The following is a 24,073-nucleotide window of genomic DNA, read 5'->3' as shown; positions in this document are numbered from 1 at the left end:
ATCTTCAGCAAATTTTTTTTTTTGTTTAAATTTCGAAGCGAAGAAGTTTTTGTCATTTTAATGAATAGTATGAATTAGTTCTTTATTGCTTCTCCTGATTAACTGTTAAGCATTAAGAAAAAAGGAAGAACTACTCAATCTTGATGGAGATCTGAAAGTGGCAGTGGTGGTAGGGCGGAAGGGGAAGTAATTTTCGTTGACACCATTGAAAGTGCTATGATTTACACTTCTTTCTTACCAGAGTCTTCACCATCCGCCTATGCATCGTTGTTCTTTTTGCTGGAAGACTTAATTTCTTACCAGAATCTTCACCAAAACCTTAGATCTCTCATCTCTCTCTCTCTCTCTCTCTCTCTCTCTCTCTCTCTCTCCTGTTCGTCCTTTATGAGTTAGGTTTTAAAAAATATTTGTTTAAAAGGATCGGGTTGGATCAGCCGATCCAGATCGGTATTCGATACCGATGATACCGATACCCATCTCAGGATCAGTTAGGTGTGGGGAACGGTCTCAACCGATACCAATCCGGTACTTCCGACCGGGATGATCCGGCCGATCCGATACCAATACCGACACTTGATTCCATGTCTCAAACTGATCTTAATTCTTCTTAGTTGTTCTAAAATCCGAACAAAGGGGCAATTCAGTAATTCCGCGTTTAAAATGGTTATTTATCTAAAATCTGTAAAACGGAATCTGATATAATCCAATCCTTGCCCTACTTCCGACCTCCTTTTTCAGTGAAATCAGCTCAGAAGACATCAGCACAGGCAGTTCGTGTGTCGCGTTCTCTCTCAGACTAGTTAGGGCTTTTGTTTCGGTGGCCCTGAAATCTGAATCTCCTTCTTTCTTTCTCCTTGAAGATATCCGTAACTCCATTATTTTGAAGTGTTTCTTCTTTGTTCTTTAACCGCCATTGCTGTCTCTGAGGTTTGTTTTCCTCTACAGTGTCTTATCCTTTTGATTTCTTGCATTTTTTTTTATGTTGTTTCTGTTATCTATTGCCCCAAATTTTGAATTTGTCCCTTGAAAACATCGTTGCGGGAACTTTTTTCGGATATTGTGGTGAATTTAGCTGTATCTGTTTATTCTAATCAGTTGTCTTTCTGCTTCTGAGTATTTGTGATTGCATGTTAGTTTTCTTGCCATGAACTCATATATAGGAGCATCGAGAAGGTAAAGGATATTTACGTAGCAGTGGTGGTTTGACTTGATATTGTACCCTTCCTCTTCCCTTGCGTGATGGTTGGATGTAGGGTTTTGCAATGGGTTTCCACTCTGTAATTTTTCCAATTCTTATGACGCATTTTTTCTTTTCATTCCGATTAATCTGTTTGGAAGGATTATCGACGACTGATTTCTTGTTTTGTTTGTTAATTAGAACAAACCAGCGCAGCTAAGTGAACATATGAAGTGGGTCTTTTCTTTTCCCTCCCTTCCCCCTTTGTTGTCCGTGCCAATTTGTATCTCCTGATTCCTTCGTACGAAGTAACTGAGTTTCTTCTTTGGATGGCGTCCATATTTTCTGAAAAATGGATTCTGGCTGTCAAACATGAGGTCATGGAGTCCATTATCTTCATCCTTCTTGCATTTCATGTGCTAGTCATCCATGATTTCTTTTGTAGTTGCATCTGGAGTTTTTTTTTTTTTTTTTTTTTTTTTTTTCTATTTTAATATCTCACAAAATTGGGAACTCATTAGTTTTGGCTTTTTTTCCCCCCCTGTTGGGTGGGAGGATATATTAGTTTATCTAAACTCTGTGGTTTTTGTTTTTGGATTTTGTTTGGAGTGTCTGAGTGGGTTAGTTTCAAGAGCAGCTATGAGTTTATCGAATATCCTAATATGGTGGTTTAGGTCACGATTTGCTTATCATGTGAGACTAGGAATTAGTGGCATGATTGAAATTTGTAAGTCTTTTGAATAAATGTTTAGTGTCATATCAGAATAAAAACTTGAATGGTGCAACTTTGGCCTTTTGGAGGTATAAAACTATTCGGTTGATTGCTTTAGTTTATTTATAATGAAAGGTAACTCATCATTTATTTGCGTTTTATGGGCATTCAAGTGATTGATTGATGGACATGAATGAGTGCATCTGATCTTATTGAGTGAAAAACCAAGAATGGGTTGGTATGTAGTTTTCAACCATATCGGACATAGTTGATAAACCCAGTGTTCTCTCGTTACAAGGAGTTATGTTTAGCAGATCTGGTTTTCTTTCTTTTTCTTATTTTGGTATGTTTCTCCTCATCTAATGGTATATTAAGTTATCAGAATTCAATGAATTTGTGAAAATGGAACCCTGTAATCACATGATAGTTTATGTGGATACTATGATTCTTAATTTATTATTTACTGAAATTGTGGATTGTATCTACTAGCCCACATTGGTTGTGAGGGGGGTATCTGTGAGAAGGCCGGGCAGGTTTGATATAGGTGCCCGTCCTATTCCACAGACACATGTCTTTCTATAGCACGCGCCCTATAGTTTGCGGTTCGTTTTTTCAATTTTTGTCTCCTCTCCTTAAATGAAGTCAGTGGATTCGAACCACTTTGAAACTTGTCAAATCACGGGGAAGCGAACTTTCAGTCAAACAAAAAACAACTTCCTCTCCAACGCCGAAAGCTTGAGGAATATCTGATGATTTAGTAACCCCTTGAAGATTATCATTATCAAGAGATTCTTGGGGAGATGCTTGACACCCATGGTTGATTCAGGCAATTTCTAGTAAATTCTTGCTTGTTGGGAGATTCACATAAAACATGATTAATTGATGCAAGAGCGCTTCTGTGGATCGGCTGGAACTTGTTTGGGAATCTAGATGGAGATGCACTGGATCCAATTGGTTTTTAGAGTTTAATAGGATATTATAGCAACAACAATTCATCATTTTCCAACTAAATGGGGTCAGCTACATGGATCCGTACAAAGATAGAAAGAATAGTAAAAGAAAGGAATGCAAACAACAACTCCTCAAAAAAATGCTACCTAAATGGGATTGGTTACATGGATCCTTGCCCTCCAATCCTCTCTATTCAACTTTCAAGGTCATACTTGGGATAAGACCTAAACTATGCCTGCCTTTCCTCACTACTCCTATGATCATTTTAGGTTTGCCTCTAGCTCTTTTAGTTCCTTCAATTTGAATAAGATCACTCCTCCTTATTGGCGCATCCCAGGCCTTCATTGAACATGGCCATGCCAGCTCAAATGATTTTCTCAAAGCTTATCATGAATTGGGGTAACTTCCAAATCAACTCTAATATGGTCATTCTTTATTTTATCTTTCCTAGTTTTATTGCACATCCATTTCAACTTCCTCATCTCTGCTACACATAGCTTATTTATATGACACTTTTTAACTTCCCAACATTCTGCCTTGTACATCATAGCCGGTCGTGTGACAATCCTATAGAATTTTCCTTGTAGCTTTAAAGGAATACATTTGTCACACAACACTCCGGATGCATGTCTCCCCTTCATCCATTCCACTTTAATTTTCTGTGAAATATCATCCTCTATATCACCTTCTTTATTTATGGTTGATCCCATATATCTAAAATATTCACTTTGCGATATCTCTCTCCCCCCTCAATTTTCACCATTTCTTTATCGATCATAGTATGACCCCTCAATTTTCACCATTTCGATATCCATCATAGTATGACTAAAGTTACACATAATATACTCTATCTTCGTTCTACTTATCTTAAAACCTATTGATTTTAATGTTGATCTCCATTTCTTCAACTTTGTAGGATATTAGTAATTTATTTAGATTTATATTGTTGTCATTTTACGTTGAATAGGCTAAGTGGTGGTAGAGTTTTATTTTTGTTTCAGTTTTAGGGTTATAATAGGTGTCTTTTGATTTTTCTTTATTTATACCATGTAACCAATGCTAATAGCCAGATTGAATAGATTGGAATGTTGAGTTTTGGTTTGAGTAGCTGTGTGCGGTTCTTACCCCCCCCCCCCCCCCCCCCCCGTTTTCTTCTCTTCTTCTGTGGTCCTTCTTCCTTCCTTTATTTTCTATTATTCTTTCTCTTGCTTATAACGCCTCTATTTCTGGGTATGCTTCCAGATTTATATGATTGAAACAATTTGCTTCCATCCTTCTCGATTCTCTTTGAAATTTGGATCGAAAGTTCTACACCTTAGGATCGCTTAGCCATCTGAGTTTCAGCTCCAAGGAACCCTCTGCTGTGAGGATCAAATACCTGCAACCCAGGCTACTGCAACGCTATTGTTAGATCTGGTTTCTGCAGGTTCCATTCAAAGGAATAGTTGTTGTTCTCCTTGGTTGCTTGCTAGAGTTATAGGTTGGTGATTCAATCATGCCCCTTCAAGTTACCCTCCGTTTTGAAGTCGGGTGGGAGGAACCATCTCAATCGCACCCTATTCTAGTTCCTCCCCTTCACTCCTCAAAGTCTTGAGGTTGAAGACGGTAGTCCCGAACCCGTGATTTTTTGGTCTTTATGTTATTCCTTGTGTTTCCCATATTGCCTTGACCTTTTTCCCTTTAGTATGCTTTGTGCCTGTATTTGATTTTATTCGTAGTTTGTCCTTGATCAATGAATAGTAATTCCCTTCATGTCTCATTGCCTCTTTACTCACCAATAGCCCCCTTGAACCTTCTTGCTTATTACGGGATTGCCACTAGTTCTTAAATTGAACTACTTGTTATTGGGTGGGCCCATTACGATCCCAAAGCGGGTTTTACGACCCAGGTTCTGCATCATTAATATTCATGAAAATTGGGAAGCTGAAACCATTGGATTAGAAATTCTCACAAGATTTAGTTTAGACGTATTATTCTATCATTGAGCAGGTTGCACTTGGCTGAAACCCTTTGTATCTACTTTTTTAGAATAATAATAATAATAATAATAACTAATAATAATAATAATAATAATAATAAAGTGTTTAATGGTGTTTATGTTGGAGAGAAAATTCTGTTAATCTTCTGTTTCACCCAACTGATTCAAAACTCTCTCTGAAGCTGTTACACGTTGGGTTTATTTATTAGTTTCTTGTACAGGTGGGAAACTCTAGTAACAGTTCCACACCTTGTATAATTTTTTTTGAAGAGTTTTAGTGTAGGATGAACTCTTCTTTATCTTATAATTGGAGTTATTTTATTAATTTTATTTTGAATTGTTTTTATATATGTAAGCACTTATCGTGTTGTGCCAAGAGCTGTGGGTGCACAAGTCAATTTCTTCTTTCCTGATCCCTTGATATCCTCGTTTCAGGTATGATCAGCCCCCTATTCCCACCATTATTCCGTCTCCCTTAAATTCCCATGATGCCAAACTCTTCCTTCCTTCATATTCCTTGATCGTTATTGCAGCCTTCTTCCCTTTATTTTGCATTCTAGGCAAACTATTTCGATTTTTTGGTTGCTGCTCTGTTTCTATGTTACTTTGGGAACTAACAAGAATCGAAAGAATTCTCTTGGTTCCCCGACAACGGCGCCAAAAATTGTTTGAGATTTAAAAGTAACCGCAAGCGTACAGATCAGTGTAGCTATGGGTCGAACACAAGGAGAGCAGTCACTTTATTTTTGGCTTCTTTTAGTAACGCGAAAGTGTATCGATTAATTATGGTGATCTAATTTTAACTACCGTCTTAAAACAAAATGCATCTAAAAGAACGTCCTAACCAACCCAACTTGGGAAATTGGAATTGCAATTGAAATTAAAAACCTAATCCTTTCGTCATCTAGGAATTTAAATACTCAAACAACAAATAAAAAGTAAAAGAAAAGTGTTGAAATGAAATAAATAAAATAAAAAGGGGAATAAAGTTAGAGAGAGACACACAAGTAGGTATCTCTACTTAGCCCGAGGGATGCACCATAAATAATACGAGCGTCCCTACATGACCAAAAAGTATTCTTACAAGGGCTTTTCTACTTGGCTTTAGGGAAAGGGATGCAATATAAATAATCAAAGTAAAAGGATGGTTCCATGGCTAGAGAGGGGCAAAGCCAACACATGCATCTAGCCAAGGACCTTGGGGGAAAGGGAAAGCATCAAAGTAGAACTGAAATTAAAAACCTAAATTAAGAATGAATGGGTAGTAAGAAGAGGGAATAAGAGGGGGGTGAGAAGACTTATGTAGAAGCCTACTTACCTGAACTTCATTCCTTGAACTGGAAACTTGATAGATTTGAGATACTACCAGCCGTAAATACCAGATCTGGAATAAACCAAATCTGAAATTGCTAGGTCTGGAAAAAACAAATATTGAAGAAAAACTTGCACTTGAATAGAGATACTCCAAAGCTTGGATCTTGTCACCTAAATCTAAGCCTTGAACTAGAGAATTAAAATTATTACAGCTTGAATAACTTGAAAAACATAAAAAAATAACCATAAAAACTTTGCATTAATTTAATGAAACCAAATTACAAAAGTGTTTAAAGTAAAAACTAAAAGCTAGAACTAAAGGAAGAGCATAACTAACTAAGAGAAGAAAAAGAGAAAAAGAGAACAAGAAAAGGACTAGAGAGAACTAGAGAAAACGCCCTTCCTCCCCTTTGGACGATTTGTATTAATAGGGATAGGGGAGAGAGATAAAATAGGAAGTAGGAGAGAGGAGAGAGGAGAGAAGAGGACGGTCTAAGGGTGGTCTTCTAGGATCGTGTGATGAGGTGGAAATAGGAAAGAAGAGAAAAAAATGAGAGAATGGAGATAGGGGAGAGAGTCCAACGATTTGGGTGATTTGGTAGAGGGAGGAGAGAAGAGAAAAAGCAGAGAAAACAGGGGAGAAAAGGATTTAATTGGTGGGTTTCCTATTTAGTTTGGATTGAGAGATAAAATAGGAAAAATTCTCTTTTTTTTTCTTTTTTCTTTTCTTCAAATTGGCGCACAACCCTACGTGGCGGAATTTCCTTCCTTGCTTTGACCGATTTAGACAATCTTCTAATTGATTTGGAATTTTCGTTTATGCCCCTTGTCTTTAAGTGGAAATTATGAGAGAGAAAATCTTCACAAAATCTCCAAAAAGATAGGAGAGAAAATCTAAATCGCACAAGGGGAGGAGAGAGAGCAACGCCCCATGTGGGTCCCTCCATCTTTGTTGGCATCTAGAATATTACCCTAGGACAACTGCAGAAGTGCTGGGCCTGCATCTCGGTTCTCCCCCTTGTGCGATTTAGATTTTCTCTCTCCTATCTTTTTGGAGATTTTGTGAAGATTTTCTCTCTCCTAATTTCCACTTAAAGACAAGGGGCATAGACGAAAATTCCAAATCAATTAGAAGATTGTCAAAATCGGTCAAAACAAGGAAGGAAATTCGGCCAAATAGGGTTGTGCGCAAGTTTGAAGAAAAGAAAAAATAAAAAAAAGAGAATCTTTCCTATTTTATCTCTCAATCCAAACTAAATAGGAAACCCACCAATTAAATCATTTTCTCCCCTGTTTTCTCTGCTTTTTCTCCTCTCCTCCCTCCACCAAATCACCCAAATCGTTGGACTCTCTCTCCTATCTCCATTCTCTCATTTTTTTCTCTTCTTTCCTATTTCCACCTCATCACACGATCCTAGAAGACCACCCTTGGACCGTCCTCTTCTCTCTCCTCTCCCCTAAATCCTATTTTATCTCTTTTCACCCCTATTCCCTATAAAAAGGGAGTCAACCAAGCCACTTAGGGCATCCCTCTCTTGTTCTCTAGTCCTTCTCTTGCTATTTTTTCTCTAGTTTTTGTTATGCTCTCTCTTTAGCTCTAGTTTTTAGTTTTTTCTTTAAGCACTTTTGTAATTGGTTTTTTTTTAATGAATGCTATGTCTTTTACTTTTGTTTGTTTATTTTATTCAAGTTATTCAAAGTTGTAATAATTTTAATTCTCTAGTTCAAGGCTTAGATCTAGGTGACAAGAACCAAGCTTTGAAGCATCTCTATTTGAGTGCAAGTTTTTCTTCAAGATTTGTTTTCTCCAGGCCTAACAATTTCAGAGTTGGTTTATTCCAGATTTGGTTTTTAGGGCTAGTAGTATTTCAAATCTCAACCAAGTTTTCAAGTTCAAGTAGGTAGGCTCCTTCATAAGTCTTCTCACCCCCCTTCTCATTCCCTCTTTTTACTACCCATTCATTCTTAATTTAGGATTTTAATTTTCAATTTTTACTTTGATGCTTTTCCTTTCCCCCAAGGTCCTTGGCTAGATGCATATGTTGGCTTTGCCCCTCTTTAGCTATGGAACCATCGTTTTACTTTTCTTATTTATATTGCATCCCTTCTCCTAAAGCTAAGTAGAAAAGCCCTTGTAGGCGTACTCTCTGATCAAGTAGGGAAGCTCGTATTATTTATGGTGTATCCCTCGAGCTAAGTAGAGATACCTACTTGTGTGCCTCTTTCTAGCTTTATTCCCCTTTTTATTTTATTTATTTCATTTCAACACTTTTCTTTTACTTTTTATTTATGTGGTTTGAGTGTTTAAATTCCTAGATGACGAATAGTTAGGTTTTTAATTTCAATTACAATTCCAAATTTCCTAGATGTATTGGTTAAGACGTTTTTAGATGCATTTGTTTAGGGCGGTAGTTAGAAGTAGAGCGCCATAATTAATCTGTGCACTTTCACATTACTAGAAGAAGCCTAAAATAAAGTGGTTGCTCTCCTTTGTATTCGACCTGCTAGTTGCATTGATCCGTACGCTTGCGGTTACTTTTGAATCTCAAACAAGTTTTTGGCGCCTTTGCCAAGGACAAGAGAATCCCGGCAAAAACTTGTTTGAGCTCGAATACTAACAAGACTGAAATAGATAAACAAGGATCAGCCCTGTCGATCTCAATAATTCAGCAATTCAGTAGCTGAATAATAACCAGGAAATCAGGGACAGAATTATAGGAAAACAGAGATCAAATAATGCACCAACAATCAGAACAGTCGAACCAAAATTCTGGGCAGAAACTTCAACTCAATACAGTCGACCAGAATAGGGAGAATTCCTATCACTCACTATCCTCTGGTTTGATGGACTCCAAAACAGGGTCGAACCATCCATTCAACAGGGGTAACACTCGACCAAATTAGTAAGGCCATTAGGTGGCTGGTTGGCTTGAACAGTGAGGGTTGGTGTAGAAGAAATCTGGAGATTTCAAAACCAGAATTAAGAGGAGACCAGATCTCTTATTTGAGATGGTTGAAGAACAATATAGTAAGAAGAAAAGAAAATGGCTTGAAGAAGAAGAGAACACTTGATGTAGATCCACATTATGGAAGAAAATATGAGAGGAAGAAGGGTCCAGCCTTAGTCCACCTAAGTGGCTAGGGTCCAGTCAAGAAGCTAGCCGAACCCCTACTTGGTCCACCTGAGTGGCTAAGTACAAATAAGGGCCAATTGGGCCCATCGGCTAGGGTAATAATTAGTAGTTGTTTTTAATTAATTAGTGGGCCATTGGGCCTATCGAGTTGAGTAAGTGGTATGTCGAGTCCAAATTGCCTTAGGACTCTATTTGTTTTCCACATAGGTTTATTATTCCTATTCCAATTTTGAATTCCCAGTTGTAGTAGGAGTGTCTAGTCCTATTGGGAAACTAGCTCCTAGTTGAAGTAGGAGTGTCTAGTCCTATTGGGGAATTAGCTCCTAATAGTAGTTTGATTGCTATTCTGCCCTCTATAAATAGAGGAGCCTATGTATTCATAATTTCATATTTGAATAAAGAATAATTGCAGTCAATTGCTTAGAATAGCCGGGATAGCTGTGGGTGAGAAGCCCGGGCCGAGACAGCCGCTCCTCCCCCACTTTTCCCTTTGTTTCTTCTTGTTTAAAGCTTTCTATTTTAACCTAAAGTTACTGCTGTTGAAGTATACGACTGTTGTGAGTATTCAAAAACTCAGATCTGTCCAAGTTACAAACCAGATTTGATTCTCTCTCCTGAAGCCTGCGATTATTTCTCCTTGGTCACAAAATCAAGAAAGCTTGTAACTTCACAACCAGCTGTCAGAATCCTCTCAACTTTGGGGGTTTTTGTACCCTCCCTAGGGACTATCTACGCCCAAGAGTGCATCTCAATCGGACTCCTACAGACCTGGCCACACCTCTCTCTCTCTCTCCAGCTTTATAGTAGGTATTTCTCTCTCCTATCGGGTTGTGTTTTGGGCTGATTTTGCTCCTATATGAGTATTGTATCTTTAGGGGTTTATTTGATGGTATTATTTATTTGTTTTCTGGTCCTATTGGTATTTTTTGGGATTATAAATTGCTGGGGTAGTTTCTTGTAATCTACTCCTGCATTAACACTTGTAGCAGATCATCCCGGGCTTCCCACCGCAAGGAGTCGAATGGATCAAACACCACTCCCTTCCACTGTGATCAAACACACAGTCTACCCAGCTAGATGCATAGCAGCAACCAGCAAACAAGTTTTTTTTTTTTTTCATTAATCAAATCGTGGGGCTTGATGGGAGCCCGCCCTCCCCTTTATTTATAATAATGATTGCCGGGGGGGGATTATAATTGAGTAACTTCAAAGTTACTAAAAAACTGAAATAAAAATTACTAACATCTAGTTACTAAATCTGGAAAAGTAAATTAGGAAATAAAACAACTGGAATTAGAAACTAATTTATGACTAACTAGGTACTGAAATTAGAAACTAATTAACCCCATTAAAGCCCAACTAAAAAGGAAACTAACTAGTAGTCCCGTACTCATTCTTAGAGCCCTTCTTTTAGACCAATAAAAGTGGCCCAATACACTCCAAACCACATGGACTGAAGGCCCAACACATATACAATCCAACCCTAGGCTTATTCCTAATAAAACAAGCCTATTTTGGTCATTAATCTGCATCAAAATCTTTTTGAACTGAAATCTTGGTAGTTGAATCCGTATCTGAGTTTGGAGTTAAGACCTTGCACATGCCTTGAGCTCTATACCCAAGTTCAGACCAAATTTGGGAACTTCTACCAGGATAGATTACAGAGAATTCTTAGTTTAATTTTGGCTGCTGGTTGGGGTGTTTATCAGTTGGATTAAGAGTCCTACTGGTGATCCACTTTGTCCTGAAATCTCGAGTCAATTGGTGCTATATTAAAGGAGATTCTTCACTCGAAAACAAATCAGGTCTACTTCTGGTTGTGTGGGTGATTGTAAGGAAGAGGATGACTTCTTTCTTTATGTTTGGTAATAGATTTTTGCTTATTTATATATAAAGCCCCCTCTTTTGACTTTTGCTTTGTTTAAACCCCACTTCTGTTTAAATTCCAGATTCATCTCTATTCTTCAATTTTAATTCCCTTTGTGTCATTCTCGTCCAAAAGATCCACAATTGCTAAATATATTTACTGAATTGCCACTGCTTCTTATATTTGAATTTGTTCATTTCTAGTGGGTCCATAGCATTCCATATTAAGCATTTTAAAACATAGGATCGCATCACTCTCTCTCTCTCACTCCCAGTTCTTCTCTTCTTTATCGAGCCTTTGTTTTTATTTCCATCATTTGATTTTGAATGGTAATGATAGATCCAACATTTAAAGCTAGCTTGAATATTTGGTTATGCCACTTCTTAAAAAATGTAGTTCATCAAAAACATAGTTGTCACGGCGCCAAGGCGAACCAAGGCGGTGGAGGGTTGTCTAAGCGCTTAAGCGAGAAGGCGCACGCCTTGAGGCGAACAAGGCGACCAATTGTTATTTTTTATTTTTCCTATTTTCTAACATTATTTAGTAAGCTATATATACGTTGTATCATAAAAAATCAAGATTAAGCAACATCAAGTCATTAAAAATCAACATTTAGCCATATTAAATCATAAAGAATTAACATTAAGTCATATTAAGTTATAAAAAAAAAAATTTAGAGAAATGCTCTAGTTCTATAATAAGTTTGACTGGTCAAATGATATTATTTTTACATGAGACTTTTTGTATCAGTTATAATATAAAACTAGCTTTCTAACAAGTCTAAGATTACTTAAATCTGAGTTGTAATGACAAAGTTATGTTCCGGTCAAACTTATATTTAAGTACGCGAATGCTGTTAAAATCGCCTGAATGAAAATAATTTTATGGATATCAAAATAAAAAATTATTTTACCGGACTTTTGGTTTTTAGCAATGTTTTAACATGATAGAATTTATAAAATTTTCATAATTGAAAAAAACTCCAGCATTTAAAAGTTAAAAATCGCCCCTATAACCAAAATCCAGTTTTTCTTCTTAGATTAGGTGGTTGACTTTTTATCCTTTTGGAATTTGATTTTTAAACTATTTTTATTAGATTCAAATAGGGGGTATTTGCTTATTTATGAATAATATCTTAAGTAAATGAAATAACAAATATAAAAAGCATTTACTAAAATGATATTTGACATAAATAAGTGTCAAAACACAAGGCGGCATGCAATGCAATAAGGCGACTGTTGCCTAGGCCCCAGGAAAACCGCCTGGACGCCTAGTCGTTGCTGGCGACACCTAGTCGTTGTCTAGGCGACGCCTTGACAACTATGATAAAAAATACCTTTTAATAAAAATAGTAGAAAAAACTTTATCAAAAGAAGTATTCCTCCGTTCCTTTTCTATATGAAACAAGAAAAAGAAAGGACTGATTGCAGGTGCAGTTGAGTCCATGAGATTGACATGTTTTCTGTTTTCTATTGAGAGCTCCTTAAAGTTTTGATAATTTTATCAAGATTTAATGACTAATGGTCCAAAATTCTTGGAATTTTCTCTTGGATAATCGAAACATGGAGGGTGGTTCTTTTGAACTACTGGCACTTGTAAAGGATATGTTCACATAAAACTTTGAGTTCAAACTATCATCTGCTTTACAATGAGTTGATAATGATAGCTACTGAGTTCTATGTTACCTGGACAAGGCATAAGTAGTTGACCGCATAGCTTTTCTGTTTCTTGCAGTCATCGCTTGCATGAAGTGTGCAGGAAACATAGACTGAACGCCTACAGATATATAGGGTAGCCTGAGAATTGTCACAATTTAGGAGTCAACTTCCAATATGAATGATTAAGAATATATTATAGGGGATTGTATATATAGTGAGGTTGGTGGTGTATGATCGATCAGTATCTATGTTATGAAATTCCTTTTCCCCTTCACAAGGAGATGTCATCAAAGTCGGTGCTGTACTGTGTGAAATCTTTCTGTTGCTGACCTTGCCCCGGTGCTTGTAAGTGAGCTATGGGGGAAAACCAGTGTAACCAATGAAAACCTTATAACATGACTCCTCTCTTTTCAAAGGATGCAGGAGGCCAATTGAGGCCAATTCATGGATTTCATGTGTTGATGCAAATCTGACTTCTTACTATTGAGGCACACTAGGCTTCAATACAATAGCCTTTTGCACTGAAGATTTTATATTAGGACTGAGTGGCATGTTCCTTCTCTCCTGGAGAAACAAGAGGAGGTTACATTTCAAGACGTGAATGTGTTTGAGAATGCTATGTTTAACAGATTCTCCCTCTCTCTCTCTCTCTCGTGAGTGTATTTTTTGGGATCAGCAGACTACCAACCTTATGAAGATTAGTGTTTTAATCATAGTTGTCGAATAGACAAGGCGACCAAGGCATTGGAGGGCCCATCTAAGCGTTTAGGCAACAAGGCGCCCCACCTAGGTGGGCGCCCTAGGATTTTGTTATAGTTTTTCTTATGCATCCATTATATCTAGTATAGCAATGCTATAAATCTCCTATATGCTATGCATCAAGAGTTAACATTTAAGGCACACCAAGAATAGTCACCGACTACAAACTATGAGAGAGACACTATAAATAAATTAAAACCCTATCAAATAAACTATTTGCCATTAATTTGGACATTCATAAAAAAATCAATTAAATAAATTGAACAATCAACAATGAATCAAGAACCTCTTCCACTAGAAACCATAATCCATCATAAGTCAGAGCTGACAAGTGACAAACAGAGTTTGAAGAAAAAACAAATACTTGAAATTAACACTTAAACAAATTAGCGCTCAACTACTTTTTGAAATACGCATAGCTAAGTTTGCGATCAGATATAAGAAGCAGTTCAGATCATAGTTGTCAAGGCATCTAGGCGACCCAAGGTGTGGGAGGGCATCCAGATGCAAGGTGACACCAACAAGGCGTCCAAGGCGCCCGCCTTGACAACTATGGTTCGGATTCAATTCAAGTAGAACTCTGAATCTCGGATTGTATACCAGAAACTATATTCAGCGGGATACAAACTGAATACTAATTTGATTTGATGAGTAGGAGAAGCAGAGAGAGTATAAGAAATCAGAGATAGAAGAAAAAATAATAGAAGGAAGCGTTGAAGAGAGAGCACCTGTTAGCTTTCAAATTCAGAACTAGAAGAAGAAAGCAATTGACCAGAAGAAGGGGAGGAGGAGGAAGGGAAAAGGAAAATAAATGGGGTGGAAAAAACAGTGTAGAAGAAGAGTAAGGGAAAGAAGGAGGTGGGGATGGGAAGAACTGAGAAGAGGAGAGGAGAGAGGGAAGGAATACAAAAGAGAGAGGGGGTGGGAGAAAGAAAGAAGATGATGAGGGGAAAAAATAGGGGGGTGTTGGGGAGAACTGAGGAGGAAGGGAAAAAGAGAAAAAAGAGGGTGGGAAGAGTGGAGAAGAAGAGGAAGAAGAACAAAAACAGAGGGAAAAAGAAGAAGTTACCTGTTAGTGACATCAACAATGGCGTCGGCATCAAGCTCCTTCTAGTTCTCTTCTTCTAAACATTTCTTCTTCGATCTCCTTTCCTTATGTTAGTGTGTTTTTTTTTTTTTTAATACACATGAATTATGATGAAGTGTATGTCCAGTATATCTTAATAATGTATGCAATCCAATCCAAATGCTAAAAAATATTTATCAATTTATGTATTTACACACATTAATTATTCTATACATCACAATGTATTGAAACTATATATACTATCCAATAAAAGCCTTATAAAAAGCATCATATTAATATTAGTTAAAAAAAATACCACCAGGGATCTAGGCGTTCTAGGCGACGCCCAGGGTCCCAAGGCACCTGCCTTATTAACATAAGGCAGAGCACCTCCCCCCCAGAAAACCGCTTGGACGCTTGACAGTATGGTTTTAATCTAGATGGGTGGTACTTAATACATTTTGTGTTACTGCATATGTTGAAAGAAATGCATCTACAAAAGTTTGCTACATCCTACTCTTGTCTCTGTTTGCTAATTATGACGGAAGTTTCTACATCCTTCTCTTGTGTCTGTTTGTTATCACATTGTCTTGTGTCAGTTGTTTTAATCAGCAATTTTTTCTTACGCTGGGTTTCAGAGTGATGATGCGCAGTTTAATGATGCTTCTGGAAAGATGTGGTGTTTTCATTACTTCTGGACGAACATTTGTCATTGTTAGATACTACTAGAACTTAGCTGTGAATCCTACCAACATGTAGTCTACTTCTGTGAGTAATATTTACGAGTCAATTTTGTTCATAAAAATGACCACCAGGGTAAATGTAGTTAGACAAGTTGATATACATGGAAATCATGTGGAAATAAATTACAATATATTTCTTAGATATTTCTGAAGGAGATTGTTGGAATGTAAAGAAATTGGGTTGTTATTTGACACAGATCTCTGGTATATCTGATGGCTAGTGAATAAAATAGGCCAGCAATCTGAGGGATTCAGTTGTGTTCAGTCTGGTATTGTGTATCTGCCCGTTCTTTCATTACAAACTGTGTCTTTTCGAGGTGATGTTGCATTTTCTAGTCCGTAAATGTCTCTGATAAGCTGATGTATTTTGTACATTTGTCTTTTAGAAATGATAGTTTCCTTGTCATAATGTTTTAAAAGATTTTATGGAATCTTTTGCTGACAGGTCTTTGAAGTCTTTGTTCAAGTCGAGAGAAGAAAACACTAACTACTGTTGTTGTGGTACTTGGGAGCCATGCTAAATGCTGAACTGCTCACTGATTAGTGCAGCTATGTACTTCCGTTTCAGGGTTGTTTTCACCATATCCAACAATCTAGGATTACAGCAGTTGTCAATGCCAAACAAGCAGATTGGCACTGTTGGAACCCTTGTTCTGTAATTTGCAGTCACAGACTCTCAGCCATTGCCAATACCTGGCAAACTAATGGGGAAAATGGAATTGATGTTGGCTCACAGTACCTGTTAGTACCTAACAAGGGGATAGCATGTGTAGATCCCTTATCCTATAATTCAGGGTTGCAGCATTTTTCAGCACAAAACAAGTGAACTGTAAAGATGGAATCTGTGTCCAGTAAAGCAGGATTACAGCAACTATCACTACCAAATAATCGAAGTATACAGGTGGAATCTTTGTCTAGTAAACCAGGATCACAGCAATTGGGAATGTCGAAGAAGCGAACTGCACAGATGGAGCCATCTCCAAAGAGCCAAACAGAGTCCTTTGAATCTGTCAGGTCTAAGCTGAGAGAATCATTAGCTGCTTCATTGGAAATGGTTTCTCAGCAACAAGGCAAGGTGGCAACTATGGGGAAAAGTTCTGAGAGTGAGGCTGCAAGTGCTCCAAAGCAGCTTCATGAGGTCCCTCAACTGGCTGAAGTTGCTCCTGCAAATGTAGATGTTGCTTTGTCGCGTTCACCTGAAGGGCATCCGGAGACCTTGTCCTCCAAGGATCATCAGTCTGTTCAAAAGCATACCAATGACCAAAGTTCTCCTCATGAGTCTTTCTCTGGTGATAATATAGAAGATGCTTCTAAAACGTGGAAATTTGATGGGCAAGAATTCCAATTAAAGAATATTGTACCAGAAGAAGATATAGCATTCAGCAACAGCTTCCTAATCAAAGATGAGCTTTTGCAGGGAAATGGACTCTGCTGGGCAACAGATCTTGATGCAGAGCCTGCCGAAACAATGGAAGGTCAATCAGCCAAAAGACCCAAATTGGTAGATGAAGAAGTATGCATGGATAGCGGTGAGCTGAAGCCTCTTTCTCCAGAAACTTTGGCGTTTAAAATTGAAGCTGAACTCTTCAAATTGTTTGGAGGTGTCAATAAGAAGTACAAGGAGAAGGGAAGGTCCCTTTTATTCAATTTGAAAGATCGTAGTAACCCAGAACTAAGGGAAAGGGTTATATCTGGAGAAATTTCCCCTGAACGTCTCTGTTCTATGACTGCTGAAGAACTTGCTTCAGAGGAGCTCTCTCAGTGGAGATTGGCGAAAGCAGAGGAGTTTGCACAGATGGTAGTTTTGCCAGATTCAGAAGTTGATATCAGACGTTTGGTTAAAAAAACACACAAAGGCGAGTTTCAAGTAGAAGTTGAACATGATGATAGTGTTTCAGTGGAGGTTTCTGTAGGAGCAAGTTTACTTACTCAAATTAAATCCAAAACTGATGAGGAAGTTGCTCAACTTCAATCTGAAGGTGTCAAAACTGAAACATCCGAAGCAGCTGATGGACATGACAAGAATATATCTGAAGACCATAATCTCCAAAATGGCATAACTACCCTTTCACATGATGGGGCTGATCCAATGCAAGGGCTTATGATGGAAGAGTTGAAAGATACAGAATTCCTTCCTCCAATCGTTTCTTTAGATGAGTTCATGGAGTCTCTGGACTCAGAGCCACCCTTTGAAAACTTACCTGTGGATGCTGCACAGGCTACACCTACCTCAGATGAGAAGAATACCTCTGATGTTGACTCCAAGCTGGATTCCTCGAATATTGGTTCAGTAGATCTCGTAGAAACTTCCCTGAATAAATTTGATAAAAATCGGGTCAAGTACACAAGGACCGAGAGTAACATAAAGCGAAATGAGACAAAAAAAGAGCCCAAGTACACAAGGACTGGTAGTAACATAAAATCTAATAACTTTCTTCCAGTCTCAAAGACTTCTCCTGGTGGTGATACGTCTAAGGTTGAATATGTATGGGAAGGTGTACTTCAGTTGAATTCAGTCACGGTGACAGTCAGTGGCATTTTCAGAAGGTGTGTATCTTTTCCATTTTAATATTATCACTGCTCAAGTTGCTTTTCTGTTGATAGTTGAAGAACTCAGAAATTTCAGGTTTCATTACATGGATTTTTAGTGTTTTAGTTGTTTTTTTTTTCCTTGTGAACAAAAAAGGAAAGAATAGAAATATGTTTGTTACTGCGGTTCATTTTTTTTTGTTCCTGGGAATGAACTAGTTACAAAAAGTTGCTGAGAAATAGAGAAACAAAAGCTTTAATTTGGAACTTCTCTGTCCCAGAAACAAAAGGGATAGATGAGGTGGGGGGGTTTTGGGGGGCAGTAATTTCATGGTCAAAATAAAACACCACCTCCAATGCAGTGACCACCACCACAACCATGTCCTCCAGGACCTCCACTACTGCAAGCACTGCCACCACCACCAAATATATGGGTATTCAATGGTGGTTTTGAAAATTTATAGAAGTTCCAGAAACACAGATTTCTGTGCATAACAAAGGTGTTTCTGTTTCTTTTCTGGCCCAGAAATATAAATTACTATACATTAGCAAACACCCCCTTTTTTTTGTCCAAAAATTTGGTGCAGAAACAGAAATACAAATAGTTATTTCTGGAATAGGAACATGGACCAGAAACAGAAGTGTTATCATGCAGGGCCTTAGTTTCTTATTGTCGGGCAGAAATCTTTTTGTTTACTGTTTTCTACTGTTCATGTTCTTCTGAAGTGCCAACCAAACACACTTAGGTCTGATCTCAAATTAGAGGTTCTCACTGAATATTTCTATATTTGTTTGTTGAAATTGTCATTGTGCTTAGTTTGTGCAGTTTTTAAGTTCGGTCCATAGAACATCCATCTGCAACTAGCATGTGTCATTACTTTCTGTTTTGTAATTTTTTTTTTCAAATTTGAATCTATTTGTTTCACAGTTACTATTTATTATACAACTATGATTGCAGTGGGCCAGCCTTGGTGCAACAGTTAAGTTTCCCTTTTGCATCCTGTTGGTTCTGGGTTCAAAACTTGGAAATAGCCTCTGCCGCGAAGCAGGGGGTAAGACTGCATACATTTGCCCCTTCCAAACCCTGCGGTAGCGGGAGCCTTATGCATTTGATGCTTTTTTTTGTACAATTATGATCGCCCTAGCACTAATGCATTGAATGACTGCATCACCATGAAAGCTTCACAGTTTTAAAAGAAATCTATGAAAGGGAAAGGCATTCATATGAGAAAGAGAAACTTTACCAAAGATCTATATGATAAGAGTATAAAAGCAATTCCATGACAAAAATAATCTCACTAATCTCCTTGGCGCTTTGAAGATTGACTCCATCAATGAGGATCTGTCCAATAGCTGAAGTATCTAGAGGCTGGAATAAAATTATTATATTTTTTTAAATTTTGTAGAATTCATCTAATCTGCTTCTTCCATCCACCCCATGAATGGGGGCCATTGGAAGTTCTTTAAAGAACTTCTCTTTTCATGCTAGATGCATTCCCTGGCCAAGCTACACAAACCAGATGATGCAGATATCAGGGACTAATGAGCTCATTGCTGGATAGAGAGAAGATACGTTCTCATAGCATTCTTTACAAAAGAAGTATACATGAAGAGATCTCTATTTGCTTACATACAATGTTTGTGGTAGTTATAGTCATGGTTTGAAATTTCGGTTGAAATGACTGAAATTTCGTGAAATATTTTGGTTCCAACCAAAAACAAAATGGCTATCCAAATTGCATAGTCGAAATGGACCAAAATTTCACCGAAATATTTTGGGGTCGAAATCTGAAACTTCAAACCTTGGTTATATAGCTTATCATGATAGGTAGTTCAGTTTTGGGTCACATGGATGCAGCTCCTATACTGAAGTGTTTGTTTAGTACTAAAAGAATTTGCAAGTTAAAAACTTAGGAGGAGATGATGTTTTCCTCAATCATTTGTGAAAGGGAACTAGGGAAGGAACAACTTGCATTTTTTTTAAAATAAATCTCTCATAGCAGACATGCATTTTATGCGAAAATGAAAATGTGCAGAAAAGCCTTTCCTGTCATGCTGGAATTGGTTAATTAAGTTTTTCATGAGAGTAATGTCTTGTATGTATTCAGTGGAAACCTTAATAAACTGTTGTCGATGGTTGGCAAGAGTGGGAAGGGTATATTGGGTAATTAATGCATTTGGTGGAAACCTTAATATAGAATGTTAGAAAATACATTTGTAGTTTTGGATGGTCCAGTATTAGTTACTTGGAAACTTATTTCCACTCACAAATGCTGGTTTTGCACTATGTTCGCTTTTCTTGAAACAACTTCATGATAATTAATGTTGCAGATGTTTTGGAAGGGCTTTGCATCCATTTTGGGGATTTTTTTTTTTTTTTTGAGCTGCCATTTTCATGTTCACATGTCTGAAATTTTATTGCTAGTTAATTTCATGCATATTAAGTTTTTCAATTTTTTTTTCTCCAGATATTATTGCTCATACAGAAAAACTAATGCTTGTGAACTAAATCAAAATAATACAAAGAGCAAGGAAACAATATTGTGATCTCCACTTAGATTAATTGATTATAGTCGTGATTAATCCATAAATAGCAATCTTTGGTTACTGTCTTTTTAGATAAGGTGGGCTGAATCTTGTTGAATTCTATGTATTGAGTAAGTAACATGTGTAATACCCTTTATTCTTTTTTAAGATTGCTGATTTGTTTTTTGTTACAGTGGTGAAAAAACGTCTACAAAGGAGTGGCCTAGTCTTCTTGAGATTAAAGGAAGAGTTAGACTAGATGCATTTGAGAAGTTCCTCCAAGAGCTTCGTATGGCCCGAAGTCGAGCAATCATGGTAGCATTTTCAATTCTCTCCCATTTAATCTTGTCTGCTTCTGGTGTAGTAAGGATCCTGTCATCATACCAGTACTTACATATATGCCTTGAAACGATTTGCTTTTGTGTTTTGAATCTGCTCTGGTTTAATTTTCTTAAAAGACCTTGCATGAGTTATAGGAAAGAAGATAAAATGATCTAACAGTTACAAACTATCAGCTGATGCAGTTTTGCTGATTAGGGCAATAAATCTTCTTTTATCTCCTTTTTCTATTTGTAACAGTAGACCATTTTTCAAAGGTAGAAAGAGGATTTTATGAAAGGTTCCATTTCCAGCAAAGGAATTGGATAATAAATTACCGAAGATCCAATTTTATTTATCAGTTATGTAGGTATTGGCCACAACACCCCAATCTCCCCCCACACCCCCCCCAAAAAAAAAAAAAAAAAACCTTCAAATCTATATAGAGAATTGGCCAGTCTTTGATTCAGGCTGAGTTTAATCTCCTTAAACTGTACAGTAAAATATTCTCTCCTCACTGGAAAAAGAAGAAAGGGGAAAAACTGACATCCTAGCCTCTTGCCCGTGCAAAACATCCAGTGCCTTCTAATGAGGTGCTGCTTATACAACCAGTCACAGTGGACATACTTCCTTTGACTAACCTAATCCAATTGGTTCATCTCAGCCCCTGATGTGAGGGTCGGAATTTATAAAGAGCAATTAATGATGCATGATGCTAGCTGAGTTTAATCTCCTTAAATGTACAGTAAAATATTCTCTCCTCACTGGAAAAAGAAGAAAGGGGAAAAACTGACATCCTAGCCTCTTGCCCGTGCAAAACATCCAGTGCCTTCTAATGAGGTGCTGCTTATACAACCAGTCACAGTGGACATACTTCCTTAGACTAACCTAATCCAATTGGTTCATCCCAGCCCCTGATGTGAGGGTCGGAATTTACTAAAGAGCAATTAATGATGCATGATGCTAGCAGAATCTTGTATAATTGTTGAGAAGGAAATAGAATATGAACTTTTTCCATTAGTTGGACTTCCATAGTTAATTATCCATGTATGTTCATCCTATTGTTGCTTGATGTCTCTAAATGTATTCTTAGGGACATGAATTCATAATTTGATCCTCTGCAGGTTGTTCAATTTTCCTGGAAGGAGGGGTCCCCAGATAGTGGACGCAAGAACCTTTGCGAGGTGATGCCTTTGTGTGTGTGTGTGTGTGTGTGTGTGTGTGTTTTGTGTTCTTTTTCTTTGTTCTTCTCCCCCTTTCCTTTAACCTGCCCCTTCTTTCCCCGCATCACCTTTTGCATTTCATTTTTTGACCTGAAATTCCATTCCTCTACAGGTGGCGGATTCGTATGTTGTGGATGAGAGAGTAGGGTTTGCTGAGCCTGTTTCTGGTGTGGAACTATATTTCTGCCCACCTCACTCAAGATTTGTCGCAATGCTTGGAAAGCACCTATCAAAGGACCATACAGAAACACTTAATTCTGCAGATAATGGCCTCATTGGCGTTGTTGTATGGAGAAAGGCTCTTGAAACTTCCACAAATTCACCCAACTCTTCCTCGTACCATAAACACAACTTGAAAAAGCAACAATCTTTAAGGAGGCACCAAGTGAAGGATTCTAATGTCAATGTAATGTCTAAACCACTACCCCCTCTGGGTTCCCCTCCCACCAATCCTGAACCACCAGTTGACGATGAACCCATTGATGATGTTCCTCCTGGATTTGGGCCAGCAGCTGCCAGGGATGAGGATGACTTGCCGGAATTTGATTTTGTTAAACCCCCAAATCCTAGAGTGTTGCAGTTTCCTGGCCCAAATCCCTCTCAGGGGCTGGGTATGAGTATGACTTCTTTACATAAACCTGTTCGACCACAATCATTTCATCCGGTCGAGCAAATGAGAGATCTAGTATCCAAGTATGGGCAGGGCTTAAAGACTGCAAGTACAGTGAATTGGCAGCAAAGTAGGGGAATTGGGGTTGAGGTTCAGCCCTGGAACGATGATGATGACATCCCAGAGTGGCAGCCACATCCCCCCACACAGCAGCTACCTCCCCCTCCTGCATCTATAGTCCATGGCTTTCAGCAGCCAACTCTTCACGCTGTAAACCAACACCCACAGCAGCGTTTGGTTTCAATGTCATCTCAACAGCTGCCTCGGCATCTGTCTCAGCCCTTAGGGCCGTTAGTACCCCAACAACATCCGATGCCATTGCAGCCACCTCCACCCCCATTGAATATGATGCCAATGCAAGGCCATCAAACTGTAGCCCCTTCTTGGCAGCAGCAAGGATCATGGTGGCCACACCCCCCTACTACTTCACATGGCCTTCCTGTACGGGCAAGTGGGTCAATGCAGCCATGTCTTTATGGTGATCAGCCCAACGAAGGGCAGTTTTACAGGACCCCGGGCTTTGGAGCCATGCAACACATGGAAAGAAGACAGGATACATCTAGGAGTAGAGGATTTTGAAATCTCTGATGTAAATCCCAGCTTTTGAGCCATCTCAAGATGTGCAGTTCTGTAGTTCTGTAATTTAATAGATAATGTGCCTTGTAATGTATCTTAGTTCTTAGAGGTTCTTAAAAGCAGAGCTTTTTTTTTTTTTTTTTTTTGCCATGTCTTTATGGTGATCAGCCCAACGAAGGGCAGTTTTACAGGACCCCGGGCTTTGGAGCCATGCAACACATGGAAAGAAGACAGGATACATCTAGGAGTAGAGGATTTTGAAATCTCTGATGTAAATCCCAGCTTTTGAGCCATCTCAAGATGTGCAGTTCTGTAGTTCTGTAATTTAATAGATAATGTGCCTTGTAATGTATCTTAGTTCTTAGAGGTTCTTAAAAGCAGAGCCTTTTTTTTTTTCTTTTTTTTAATGTCTAATAGTAAATGTTTCAAATTTTCTTTTTTTAATCTTAGTCTGAACTCTGAAACCTAGTAAGAGTACTTCTTTTGTGTATCTTTTGCTCTTACATTTTGGCGACTTTGGCTAAGTTCCATTTATTTTTTTGGGTAAATGGCTAAGTTCCTTTCCTAGGTTCTGGTGGTGTAGTCAGTGATTACAGAACTGAATTTTCAGATATCATAATGGATAAAGAAGAATAAAGAGAGGACTTGATAGAAAAGGAATTCTCTTCTAAGTTCTCTTTCCCCATTGAAAATTAAATTGTCCCTCAGCTTTCCAAATCCCAAGTAAGCCTCGAAAAACTATGACTCTAGACACTATGTTCTCTATGCCAAAAGTAGGCCCTGAACCAGGCCAAGTAAGCCTAGAAAAACTATTTGATTGGTAAAAGTAAAACCGAGTTCCTCTATACTGTGGGAGTGGAGGGAATCTTATC

At 38.0% G+C, this 24,073-nt stretch overlaps 1 protein-coding gene across 3 annotated transcripts; it reads left to right on the top strand.

Moving 5' to 3' along the window:
- The first annotated feature begins 718 nt into the window (after nt 1–718).
- Nucleotides 719–23,691, top strand: LOC122076695. 3 transcript variants are annotated; one of them, XM_042642146.1, is made up of 6 exons: nt 719–927; nt 15,805–17,906; nt 20,609–20,729; nt 21,857–21,916; nt 22,068–23,103; nt 23,362–23,691. In XM_042642146.1, the coding sequence occupies exons 2-6, from the start codon at nt 16,195–16,197 to the stop codon at nt 23,460–23,462; spliced, it is 3,030 nt and encodes a 1,009-aa protein (XP_042498080.1). In that variant the 5' UTR covers nt 719–927; nt 15,805–16,194; the 3' UTR covers nt 23,463–23,691. The 3 variants fall into 3 exon arrangements, with proteins under 3 accessions (XP_042498080.1, XP_042498078.1, XP_042498079.1); XM_042642144.1 differs by lacking the exon at nt 23,362–23,691 and adding an exon at nt 15,557–15,676 and having other exon boundaries at nt 22,068–23,320; XM_042642145.1 differs by lacking the exons at nt 719–927; nt 23,362–23,691 and adding exons at nt 15,180–15,384; nt 15,557–15,676 and having other exon boundaries at nt 22,068–23,320.
- Nucleotides 23,692–24,073: the final 382 nt, after the last annotated feature.

The sequence above is a fragment of the Macadamia integrifolia genome, chromosome 4, assembly GCF_013358625.1.
Source record: "Macadamia integrifolia cultivar HAES 741 chromosome 4, SCU_Mint_v3, whole genome shotgun sequence".
In the NCBI taxonomy this organism is placed as follows: Eukaryota; Viridiplantae; Streptophyta; class Magnoliopsida; order Proteales; family Proteaceae; genus Macadamia; species Macadamia integrifolia.
The sequence above is the reverse complement of the archived record's forward strand: the minus strand, read 5'-3'. Positions and strand labels throughout refer to the sequence as shown.

Excerpts from the sequence above, each read along its gene's own strand:
- LOC122076695 (XM_042642146.1), top strand. The coding sequence starts at position 16,195 with ATGGAATCTGTGTCCAGTAAAGCAGGATTACAGCAACTATCACTACCA. Across the intron at positions 17,907-20,608 it reads GTCAGTGGCATTTTCAGAAG|TGGTGAAAAAACGTCTACAA; the intron begins GTGTGTATCTTT and ends TTTTTGTTACAG. Across the intron at positions 20,730-21,856 it reads CCCGAAGTCGAGCAATCATG|GTTGTTCAATTTTCCTGGAA; the intron begins GTAGCATTTTCA and ends GATCCTCTGCAG.